The following is a 13,476-nucleotide window of genomic DNA, read 5'->3' as shown; positions in this document are numbered from 1 at the left end:
AGTCTGTTTTAGCACAATGCTGATAGGGAGAGAAGAACAGTCTGTTTTAGCACAATGCTGATAGGGGGAGAAGAACAGTCTGATTTAACACAATGCTGATAGGGGGAGAAGAACAGTCTGTTTTAGCACAATGCTGATAGGGGGAGAAGAACAGTCTGTTTTAGCACAATGCTGATAGGGGGAGAAGAACAGTCTGTTTTAGCACAATGCTGATAGGGGGAGAAGAACAGTCTGTTTTAGCACAATGCTGATAGGGGGAGAAGAACAGTCTGTTTTAGCACAATGCTGATAGAAGGAGAATAACAGTCTGATTTAGCACAATGCTGATAGGGGGAGAAGAACAGTCTGATTTGAGTGATTTAGCACAATACTTTCAAGTGGTATGACTGGGAATATCATCTGGAAAGACATTATTATTATTATAAGTCCTCATGTCACGGTGTAGTAAGACGTTTCAACCACAACCTCAAACAATACTGAACTTATTTGGTGAAAATAGCAAACAAACAAACGCCTGTCTTGCATGAGCCTTTAGTGAGTCGTTGTGGCCGTATAGGGATATCCTGGAGTTATAATAAGAGTAGGGAGGTCCACTTACCGCTCCCTCCTGGTCCACATCAGCCCCATTGACCAGCAGGTGCATCACACTGTCAAAGTGGCCCTTCCTGGCTGCCCAGATCAACGGGGTAGTGCCATACTGAGAACAGGGATGGAGAGAGAGAGAGAGAGAGAGAGAGAGAGAGACAGCATTGATGATTATTGAAACACCTTAAGTAGGGTCATTGGCGTAGTTTAAATAAGATCCTAACTTACTTCAGGTTGCTTTTTAAAAATAATTTTGTATAAGACAGAACCGGTGGTGAGTATGTGTCTGTGTGCTTACCTTGTCAGAGCAGTTGACTTTAGCGCCATGCTTAATGAGGAGATGGACGATCTCAGCATGGCCTCGTCCGGCTGCCCATATGACAGGAAACACACTGTACTGGAAGGACAGACATTAGCATATTTAACTAACACTGTAATAGACTAATGATATACAGTACCTAATTATGACAATAAGTTATTTAATGTATGAATAAATACACGGTAAAAGCTCTTTATATAGGAATAGTACCTGGCCAGTGATGTTGGGGCTAGCTCCTTTCTCCAGCAGCAGCTGGGCCACCTCCACACGACCCTTATAGGAAGCCCACATGAGGGCGCTCCATCCCCCCTGTACAATAAAACACACACACACACACAGAGAGAGAGAGGGGGCAGCAGTGGAGTAGTCATATAGCACGACATGTACGTAGCCACACAGTGGATTTAATACTGTTATTAGTACAGACAGGCTGGCACCAAACCCTGCCATGACTGATGTCACCTTAGAATAGAACAAGTCCACTAAATAAAACATCTGAAATGAAAACAGCACATCTCAGAAGGTAAAATGCATCCTAAGTGAGAAAGCCTTGGCCATGACGACACTCATAATGAACAAACAGGCATTAGTCTTTTCTCCATTACCCCCCCCCACCCCCCAATGCTACTTAAATATCACTCTCTGAATGCTTTCATTTGCAGAGGAAAACCAAAAGGCTCATCCATCTCATTGGCGTATTGCAAAAAGAAGGCATTTAGAATAGCCTTGAATATGAACTATACTATGAAATTTGAATGAACACAGAACGGTGGAAAGATACTATAGGATATGAAATGGGCACCCTTCCACTGAGAGGTTGTTTTACAGTTATTAACCAGGTTAATGTACTCCAGACATCCAGAGCTCACGAAATGCAATTATTACAAAATGGAGGAGATCATAATGAAGCTAATGGAATCGTGTCTGAAGCTAACGGATGAATCACTACAAAGCAGGCCGTCATTGTAAATAAGAATTTCTTCTTAACCGACTTGCCTACTTAAATAAAGGTTCAATACCTTTTTAAAAAGCAGCCTGGAATGGATTGCAGTGACACATAAAAACATCGAGGAAGAATGTGAAGAAACTAGTTCTGCCATTGTATGTCTGGTAGTGTGACAGCAAAAAATAAAGAATATCCGTGCAAATGGACCAGTAAAGCAAGTATTGTATTGTATTGTTTAGTATTCTGCGGTTTTAACCAATCAGCATTCAGGATTAGACCCCCCCGTCATATAAATTGTATTGTATTCTAGCTCTCATCCTATGGACACTATTAATGACAGATACACTGCTGTGCCAGAGTTGTAAGTTACCTTCTTCACCCCAGAATGTTTTAGACATGAAAGCTTTTCAAAATACATTATTATCCAGAAAAAAAAGAAGGCCAGATCAAGCATAATCATCCTTTCATCTTTTTCTAAAGATGTTTTTCCGAGCTGTTTCAATCAAACTAGTTTTTCAAGAGAAATGTTACACACCGGTTCAAAAGCTTTACTGTTTCCTTCAGAGTACCCACTCTGCCAATGTCTCTTCCCAATACCCAGCACCCAGTGCCATCCCCTCTACTCTCCTACCATGTCCCGGTGCTCCAGGCTGGCATTGTTGGCCAGCAGCTCCTTCACCACCTCCACATGGCCCTCCTTTGCCGCCGAGATCAGCGCCGTCCAGCAGTCCTGTTGACGGGCAGAACACACAGGGGTTACACTGGGTCGCCACGGAAACCCCAATCACGTTGTGGCTCCACAATGCTGTACCTACCAGCTGGTCGTACCAGGTGCTCATGGATGCAGGGTGGAGACAGTTAGTGTCAGACAGAGAAAAGAGAGAGAGAGAGACGGTGCCCAGGTCTGGTCAGTCTCACTCAGTCTAGTGTAGTGAGAGTCTGAGTGTGTGTGTGTGTGTGTGGTTTAGTAAGAGGTTGAGAGTGTGTGTGTGTGTGTGGGTGTGTTGATGGAGACAGCAGATCTACACCCTGTCATTTACTCTAACTGAGGCCTGAGGCATTCTACAGGGGTTCATTATGGGGCTCTGTTTTAACCCAACCACAGTGTGGTGAGTTCTGCAGCCTGGACACTAAGACCTCTGTGCCATGTCTGAATAATGTGGCTAAAACAACACCAAACCTCAAAGCCATGGTCTAACTACCATTTGGTGTGTGTGTGTGTGTGCGCGTCTGTGTATGCGCGTCTGTGTGTATGCGTGTCTGTTTACCACATCATCCAGGTTGACATTGGCTCCCCTCCTGAGGAGCTCCTGGACCATCTCTAGGCTGCCCTGTTCTGATGCCATCATGAGGAGAGTCTGACCATTCTGAGGAGACAGAGAGAGACAGACAGAGACAGAGAGAGAGACAGAGACAGAGAGAGAGACAGAGACAGAGACCGAGAAGAGAGAAGAGAGAAGAGAGGAGAGAGAGAAGAGAGAGAAGAGAGAGGAGAGAAGAGAGAGAGAGAGAAGAGAGAAGAGACAGAGGAGAGAGAAGAGAGAGAGAGAAGAGAGAGAAGAGAGGAGAGAGAGAGAGAAGAGAGAGGAGAGAAGAGAGGAGAGGAGAGAGAAGAGACAGAGGAGAGAGAAGAGAGAGAGAGAAGAGAGGAGAGGAGAGAGAGAGACAGACAGAGACAGAGAGAGAGACAGAGACAGAGAGAGAGACCGAGAAGAGAGAAGAGAGAGAGAGAAGAGAGAGGAGAGAAGAGAGAGAGAGAGAAGAGAGAAGAGAGAAGAGAGGAGAGAGAGAAGAGAGAGGAGAGAAGAGAGAGAGAGGAGAGAAGAGAGAGAGAAGAGAGAAGAGACAGAGGAGAGAGAAGAGAGAGAGAGAAGAGAGGAGAGGAGAGAGAAGAGAGGAGAGAGAGAGAGAGAGAAGAGAGAAGAGAGGAGAGAGAAGAGAGGAGAGAGAAGAGAGAGGTGAGAGAGAGAGAGAGAGAGAGAGAGAGAGAGAAGAGAGAGAGAGAGAAGAGAGAAGAGACAGAGGAGAGAGAAGAGAGAGAGAGAAGAGAGAGAAGAGAGAAGAGAGGAGAGGAGAGAGGAGAGAGAGAAGAGAGAGAAGAGAGCGAGAGAAGAGAAAGAGACAAACAGTTATCAATCACACCAAAGTAGCCTAACTACTAAGCCCAGATTTCATTGGAGCATCACTTCATATGATATAATTACGCAATAAGGCCCGACGAGGTGTGAGATATGGCCAATATACCACAGCTAAGGGCTGTTCTTATGCACAACGTAACGCGGAGTGGCTGGATACAGCCCTTAGCTGTGGTATATTGGCCATATACCACAAACCCCGGGGTACCTTATTGCTATTATAAACTGGTTAGCAATATAATTAGAGCAGTAAAAATACATGTTTTGTCATACCCGTGGTATACGGCTGTCAGCCAATCAGCATTCAAGGCTGGAACCACCCAGTTTATAATGTGGTATGAAAGATTCAAAAATGGGTTTACACAGAATACTAATGGCTGTTTTAGTTGCTTATTGACCTGGTAAAGTGTTAAATATGTGGAGGTTGGATTATTTGGTAGATTTAAGCTGCGATCACACAGCCAGTCCAATTCTGATATTTTTTCCACTAATCACATCAGATCTTCTCACATCAATTCATTTTCAGAAAATAATATCAGAATTGGGCTGCCTGTCTAAAAAACAATCAGCATCCAGGATTTAAAATACCGGTTTTAAAATCTTAAATAAAATGTCTCAGGCTTCATCCGTACTACAACGGTGGATATTGCTCTAGCATGCTTGTAGCTGTGTTTGCATGTCACATATGGCTTGTGGCTAAACTCTTCATTGAGACAATGTTAAAGGGGAAGTTCACCCATTTTTACATATGGCCTTATTTTCATTATTTCTGTGCTAGTAGTTGATCCCCGAAACTGTTTTTTTTTAAATATTTTGTTTCATCAATCTCACAATTTGCTGAGTCATCGCTTGCCATTGATTACAATGCATTATGTAAATGTGTCTAAAGCATGTTATGAAACACTCCAAACCAACTCCTATTACATCACAATCTCACTCTAGATAATATCTCTGCACTAAATAAGGCCACATGTAAAAATGGGTGAACTTCCCCTTTAATGTATACTTAGCAGTGCCTTCCACTCACCTCGCTCCTGCTGTCCACCTCCTTGAACTTGTCCAGGTGGGCTTTGATGGCCGGCACGTTGTCCTCCTCCACGTAGCTGAACAGGCTCTGGATGGCCAGAGAGGTGCTGGTGTCCATGGCTACGCCTCACCGCCACAGCTGAGACACACAGAGAGGGGTTATTATGACACATAAGCCTGGCTGGCACAGTAGCTGGCTGGACATATTTGAAGCTCATGTTCATAAGAACATCATAACAAAACCCATTCATAAGCCAGAAGTTAGTGCGTATGGCCCAGTACATCACTGGGTCCAAGCTTTCTGCCATCCAGGACCTCTATACCAGACCGTGTCAGAGGAAGGCCCTAAAAATTGTCAAAGACTCCAGCCACCCTAGTCATAGACTGTTCTCTCTGCTACCGCACGGCTTGAGGTACCGGAGCGCCAAGTCAACGTCCAAAAGGCTTCGTAACAGCTTCTACCCCCAAACCATAAGACTCCTGAACAACTAATCAAGGGCTACCCAGACCCCTCTTTTACGTTGCTGCTACTCTCTGTTTATAATCTATGACCAGTCACTTTAACTCTACCTACATGACATATTACCCCAATTACCTCAACTAACCGGCGCCCCCACACATTGACACTGTACCGTTACCCTCTGTATATAGCCTGCACATTGACTCTGTACCGTTACCCTCTGTATATAGCCTCCACATTGACTCTGTACCGTTACCCTCTGTATATAGCCTGCACATTGACTCTGTACCGTTACCCTCTGTATATAGCCTCCACATTGACTCTGTACCGTTACCCTCTGTATATAGCCTGCACATTGACTCTGTACCGTTACCCTCTGTATATAGCCTGCACATTGACTCTGTACCGTTACCCTCTGTATATAGCCTGCACATTGACTCTGTACCGTTACCCTCTGTATATAGCCTCCACATTGACTCTGTACCGTTACCCTCTGTATACAGCCTCCACATTGACACTGTACCGTTATCCTCTGTATATAGCCTCCACATTGACTCTGTACCGTTACCCTCTGTATATAGCCTGCACATTGACTCTGTACCGTTACCCTCTGTATATAGCCTCCACATTGACACTGTACCGTTACCCTCTGTATATAGCCTCCACATTGACACTGTACCGTTACCCTCTGTATATAGCCTCCACATTGACACTGTACCGTTACCCTCTGTATATAGCCTCCACATTGACACTGTACCGTTACCCTCTGTATATAGCCTCCACATTGACACTGTACCGTTACCCTCTGTATATAGCCTCCACATTGACTCTGTACCGTTACCCTCTGTATATAGCCTCCACATTGACACTGTACCGTTACCCTCTGTATATAGCCTCCACATTGACACTGTACCGTTACCCTCTGTATATAGCCTCCACATTGACTCTGTACCGTTACCCTCTGTATATAGCCTCCACATTGACTCTGTACCGTTACCCTCTGTATATAGCCTCCACATTGACACTGTACCGTTACCCTCTGTATATAGCCTCCACATTGACACTGTACCGTTACCCTCTGTATATAGCCTCCACATTGACTCTGTACCGTTACCCTCTGTATATAGCCTCCACATTGACACTGTACCGTTACCCTCTGTATATAGCCTCCACATTGACTCTGTACCGTTACCCTCTGTATATAGCCTCCACATTGACACTGTACCGTTACCCCCTGTATATAGCCTCCACATTGACTCTGTACCGTTACCCTCTGTATATAGCCTCCACATTGACTCTGTACTGGTACCCCCTGTATATAGCCTCCACATTGACTCTGTACCGTTACCCTCTGTATATAGCCTCCACATTGACACTGTACCGTTACCCTCTGTATATAGCCTCCACATTGACTCTGTACCGGTACCCCCTGTATATAGCCTCCACATTGACTCTGTACCGTTACCCTCTGTATATAGCCTCCACATTGACACTGTACCGTTACCCTCTGTATATAGCCTCCACATTGACACTGTACCGTTACCCTCTGTATATAGCCTCCACATTGACTCTGTACCGTTACCCCCTGTATATAGCCTCCACATTGACTCTGTACCGTTACCCTCTGTATATAGCCTCCACATTGACTCTGTACCGTTACCCCCTGTATATAGCCTCCACATTGACTCTGTACCGTTACCCTCTGTATATAGCCTCCACATTGACACTGTACCGTTACCCTCTGTATATAGCCTCCACATTGACTCTGTACCGTTACCCCCTGTATATAGCCTCCACATTGACTCTGTACCGTTACCCTCTGTATATAGCCTCCACATTGACTCTGTACCGTTACCCTCTGTATATAGCCTCCACATTGACACTGTACCGTTACCCTCTGTATATAGCCTCCACATTGACTCTGTACCGTTACCCCCTGTATATAGCCTCCACATTGACTCTGTACCGGTACCCTCTGTATATAGCCTCCACATTGACTCTGTACCGTTACCCTCTGTATATAGCCTCCACATTGACACTGTACCGTTACCCTCTGTATATAGCCTCCACATTGACACTGTACCGTTACCCTCTGTATATAGCCTCCACATTGACACTGTACCGTTACCCTCTGTATATAGCCTCCACATTGACTCTGTACCGTTACCCCCTGTATATAGCCTCCACATTGACTCTGTACCGTTACCCTCTGTATATAGCCTCCACATTGACTCTGTACCGTTACCCCTGTATATAGCCTCCACATTGACTCTGTACCGTTACCCTCTGTATATAGCCTCCACATTGACACTGTACCGTTACCCTCTGTATATAGCCTCCACATTGACTCTGTACCGTTACCCTCTGTATATAGCCTCCACATTGACTCTGTACCGTTACCCTCTGTATATAGCCTCCACATTGACTCTGTACCGTTACCCTCTGTATATAGCCTCCACATTGACACTGTACCGTTACCCTCTGTATATAGCCTCCACATTGACTCTGTACCGTTACCCCTGTATATAGCCTCCACATTGACTCTGTACCGTTACCCTCTGTATATAGCCTCCACATTGACACTGTACCGTTATCCTCTGTATATAGCCTCCACATTGACACTGTACCGTTATCCTCTGTATATAGCCTCCACATTGACACTGTACCGTTATCCTCTGTATATAGCCTCCACATTGACACTGTACTGTTACCCTCTGTATATAGCCTCCACATTGACACTGTACCGTTATCCTCTGTATATAGCCTCCACATTGACACTGTACCGTTACCCTCTGTATATAGCCTCCACATTGACTCTGTACCGTTACCCTCTGTATATAGCCTCCACATTGACTCTGTACCGTTACCCCCTGTATATAGCCTCCACATTGACTCTGTACCGTTACCCTCTGTATATAGCCTCCACATTGACTCTGTACCGTTACCCCCTGTATATAGCCTCCACATTGACTCTGTACCGTTACCCTCTGTATATAGCCTCCACATTGACACTGTACCGTTACCCTCTGTATATAGCCTCCACATTGACTCTGTACCGTTACCCCCTGTATATAGCCTCCACATTGACTCTGTACCGTTACCCTCTGTATATAGCCTCCACATTGACTCTGTACCGTTACCCTCTGTATATAGCCTCCACATTGACTCTGTACCGTTACCCTCTGTATATAGCCTCCACATTGACTCTGTACCGTTACCCCTGTATATAGCCTCCACATTGACTCTGTACCGGTACCCCTGTATATAGCCTCCACATTGACTCTGTACCGTTACCCTCTGTATATAGCCTCCACATTGACACTGTACCGTTACCCTCTGTATATAGCCTCCACATTGACACTGTACCGTTACCCTCTGTATATAGCCTCCACATTGACACTGTACCGTTACCCTCTGTATATAGCCTCCACATTGACTCTGTACCGTTACCCCCTGTATATAGCCTCCACATTGACTCTGTACCGTTACCCTCTGTATATAGCCTCCACATTGACTCTGTACCGTTACCCCTGTATATAGCCTCCACATTGACTCTGTACCGTTACCCTCTGTATATAGCCTCCACATTGACTCTGTACCGTTACCCTCTGTATATAGCCTCCACATTGACTCTGTACCGTTACCCCCTGTATATAGCCTCCACATTGACTCTGTACCGTTACCCTCTGTATATAGCCTCCACATTGACTCTGTACCGTTACCCTCTGTATATAGCCTCCACATTGACTCTGTACCGTTACCCTCTGTATATAGCCTCCACATTGACTCTGTACCGTTACCCCTGTATATAGCCTCCACATTGACTCTGTACCGTTACCCTCTGTATATAGCCTCCACATTGACACTGTACCGTTACCCTCTGTATATAGCCTCCACATTGACTCTGTACCGTTACCCTCTGTATATAGCCTCCACATTGACTCTGTACCGTTACCCTCTGTATATAGCCTCCACATTGACTCTGTACCGTTACCCTCTGTATATAGCCTCCACATTGACTCTGTACCGTTACCCTCTGTATATAGCCTCCACATTGACTCTGTACCGTTACCCTCTGTATATAGCCTCCACATTGACTCTGTACCGTTACCCTCTGTATATAGCCTCCACATTGACTCTGTACCGTTACCCTCTGTATATAGCCTCCACATTGACTCTGTACCGTTACCCCCTGTATATAGCCTCCACATTGACTCTGTACCGTTACCCCCTGTATATAGCCTCCACATTGACTCTGTACCGTTACCCTCTGTATATAGCCTCCACATTGACACTGTACCGTTACCCTCTGTATATAGCCTCCACATTGACTCTGTACCGTTACCCTCTGTATATAGCCTCCACATTGACTCTGTACCGTTACCCTCTGTATATAGCCTCCACATTGACTCTGTACCGTTACCCTCTGTATATAGCCTCCACATTGACTCTGTACCGTTACCCTCTGTATATAGCCTCCACATTGACTCTGTACCGTTACCCTCTGTATATAGCCTCCACATTGACACTGTACCGTTACCCTCTGTATATAGCCTCCACATTGACACTGTACCGTTACCCTCTGTATATAGCCTCCACATTGACACTGTACCGTTACCCTCTGTATATAGCCTCCACATTGACTCTGTACCGTTACCCTCTGTATATAGCCTCCACATTGACTCTGTACCGTTACCCTCTGTATATAGCCTCCACATTGACTCTGTACCGTTACCCTCTGTATATAGCCTCCACATTGACACTGTACCGTTACCCTCTGTATATAGCCTCCACATTGACACTGTACCGTTACCCCTGTATATAGCCTCCACATTGACTCTGTACCGTTACCCTCTGTATATAGCCTCCACATTGACTCTGTACCGTTACCCTCTGTATATAGCCTCCACATTGACTCTGTACCGTTACCCTCTGTATATAGCCTCCACATTGACTCTGTACCGTTACCCTCTGTATATAGCCTCCACATTGACTCTGTACCGTTACCCTCTGTATATAGCCTCCACATTGACTCTGTACCGGTACCCCCTGTATATAGCCTCCACATTGACACTGTACCGTTACCCTCTGTATATAGCCTCCACATTGACTCTGTACCGTTACCCCTGTATATAGCCTCCACATTGACTCTGTACCGTTACCCTCTGTATATAGCCTCCACATTGACTCTGTACCGTTACCCTCTGTATATAGCCTCCACATTGACTCTGTACCGTTACCCTCTGTATATAGCCTCCACATTGACTCTGTACCGGTACCCTCTGTATATAGCCTCCACATTGACTCTGTACCGTTACCCTCTGTATATAGCCTCCACATTGACTCTGTACCGTTACCCTCTGTATATAGCCTCCACATTGACTCTGTACCGTTACCCTCTGTATATAGCCTCCACATTGACTCTGTACCGTTACCCTCTGTATATAGCCTCCACATTGACTCTGTACCGTTACCCTCTGTATATAGCCTCCACATTGACACTGTACCGTTACCCTCTGTATATAGCCTCCACATTGACTCTGTACCGTTACCCTCTGTATATAGCCTCCACATTGACTCTGTACCGTTATCCTCTGTATATAGCCTCCACATTGACTCTGTACCGGTACCCCTGTATATAGCCTCCACATTGACTCTGTACCGTTACCCTCTGTATATAGCCTCCACATTGACTCTGTACCGTTACCCTCTGTATATAGCCTCCACATTGACTCTGTACCGTTACCCCTGTATATAGCCTCCACATTGACTCTGTACCGTTACCCCTGTATATAGCCTCCACATTGACTCTGTACCGTTACCCTCTGTATATAGCCTCCACATTGACTCTGTACCGGTACCCCTGTATATAGCCTCCACATTGACTCTGTACCGTTACCCTCTGTATATAGCCTCCACATTGACTCTGTACCGTTACCCTCTGTATATAGCCTCCACATTGACTCTGTACCGGTACCCCCTGTATATAGCCTCCACATTGACTCTGTACCGGTACCCTCTGTATATAGCCTCCACATTGACTCTGTACCGTAACACCCTGTATATAGCCTCCACATTGACTCTGTACCGGTACCCCTGTATATAGCCTCCACATTGACACTGTACCGTTACCCTCTGTATATAGCCTCCACATTGACTCTGTACCGTTACCCCTGTATATAGCCTCCACATTGACTCTGTACCGGTACCCCTGTATATAGCCTCCACATTGACTCTGTACCATTGGTACCCCTGTATATAGCCTCCACATTGACTCTGTACCGGTACCCTCTGTATATAGCCTCCACATTGACACTCTGTACCGGTACCCCTGTATATAGCCTCCACATTGACTCTGTACCGGTACCCCTGTATATAGCCTCCACATTGACTCTGTACCGTTACCCTCTGTATATAGCCTCCACATTGACTCTGTACCGGTACCCCCTGTATATAGCCTCCACATTGACTCTGTACCGGTACCCCCTGTATATAGCCTCCACATTGACTCTGTACCGGTACCCTCTGTATATAGTCTCCACATTGACTCTGTACCGTTACCCTCTGTATATAGCCTCCACATTGACTCTGTACCGGTACCCTCTGTATATAGCCTCCACATTGACTCTGTACCGTAACCCCCTGTATATAGCCTCCACATTAACTCTGTACTGGTACCCTCTGTATATAGCCTCCACATTGACTCTGTACCGTTACCCTCTGTATATAGCCTCCACATTGACTCTGTACCGTTACCCCCTGTATATAGCCTCCACATTGACTCTGTACCGTTACCCTCTGTATATAGCCTCCACATTGACTCTGTACCGGTACCCCTGTATATAGCCTCCACATTGACTCTGTACCGGTACCCCTGTATATAGCCTCCACATTGACTCTGTACCGGTACCCCCTGTATATAGCCTCCACATTGACTCTGTACCGTTACCCTCTGTATATAGCCTCCACATTGACTCTGTACCGGTACCCCATGTATATAGCCTCCACATTGACTCTGTACCGGTACCCCTGTATATAGCCTCCACATTGACTCTGTACCGGTACCCCTGTATATAGTCTCCACATTGACTCTGTACCGGTACCCCTGTATATAGCCTCCACATTGACTCTGTACCGTTACCCTCTGTATATAGCCTCCACATTGACTCTGTACCGGTACCCTCTGTATATAGCCTCCACATTGACTCTGTACCGGTACCCCCTGTATATAGCCTCCACATTGACTCTGTACCGTTACCCTCTGTATATAGCCTCCACATTGACTCTGTACCGGTACCCTCTGTATATAGCCTCCACATTGACTCTGTACCGGTACCCTCTGTATATAGCCTCCACATTGACTCTGTACCGGTATCCTCTGTATATAGCCTCCACATTGACTCTGTACTGGTACACCCTGTATATAGCCTCCACATTGACTCTGTACCGGTACCCTCTGTATATAGCCTCCACATTGACTCTGTACCGGTATCCTCTGTATATAGCCTCCACATTGACTCTGTACCGGTACCCTCTGTATATAGCCTCCACATTGACTCTGTACCGGTATCCTCTGTATATAGCCTCCACATTGACTCTGTACCGGTACCCTCTGTATATAGCCTCCACATTGACTCTGTACCGGTATCCTCTGTATATAGCCTCCACATTGACTCTGTACCGGTACCCTCTGTATATAGCCTCCACATTGACTCTGTACCGTTACCCTCTGTATATAGCCTCCACATTGACTCTGTACCGGTACCCCTGTATATAGCCTCCACATTGACTCTGTACCGTTACCCTCTGTATATAGCCTCCACATTGACTCTGTACCGGTACCCCTGTATATAGCCTCCACATTGACTCTGTACCGGTACCCCTGTATATAGCCTCCACATTGACTCTGTACCGGTACCCCCTGTATATAGCCTCCACATTGACTCTGTACCGTTACCCTCTGTATATAGCCTCCACATTGACTCTGTACCGGTACCCTCTGTAT

At 45.9% G+C, this 13,476-nt stretch overlaps 1 protein-coding gene across 5 annotated transcripts in view; it reads right to left on the bottom strand.

Annotated features, from left to right (window-relative positions):
* LOC115146513 (kinase D-interacting substrate of 220 kDa B-like) overlaps positions 1-13,476 on the bottom strand; it is a 162,120-nt gene that overhangs the window by 104,009 nt on the left and 44,635 nt on the right. For all 5 annotated transcript variants that reach the window (XM_065004308.1, XM_065004311.1, XM_065004310.1 and 2 more), the window contains exons 2-7: positions 5,013-5,150; positions 3,119-3,217; positions 2,482-2,580; positions 1,115-1,213; positions 884-982; positions 599-697 (exon numbers count right to left, since the gene is read on the bottom strand). In XM_065004308.1, the coding sequence (XP_064860380.1) occupies positions 599-697; positions 884-982; positions 1,115-1,213; positions 2,482-2,580; positions 3,119-3,217; positions 5,013-5,129 (612 nt within the window). In that variant the 5' untranslated portion in view covers positions 5,130-5,150. The remainder of the gene's footprint in view (positions 1-598; positions 698-883; positions 983-1,114; positions 1,214-2,481; positions 2,581-3,118; positions 3,218-5,012; positions 5,151-13,476) is intronic.

Source organism: Oncorhynchus nerka, linkage group LG18, assembly GCF_034236695.1.
Source record: "Oncorhynchus nerka isolate Pitt River linkage group LG18, Oner_Uvic_2.0, whole genome shotgun sequence".
Lineage (NCBI taxonomy): Eukaryota > Metazoa > Chordata > Actinopteri > Salmoniformes > Salmonidae > Oncorhynchus > Oncorhynchus nerka.
This window is presented reverse-complemented; position numbering and strand designations above follow the sequence as displayed.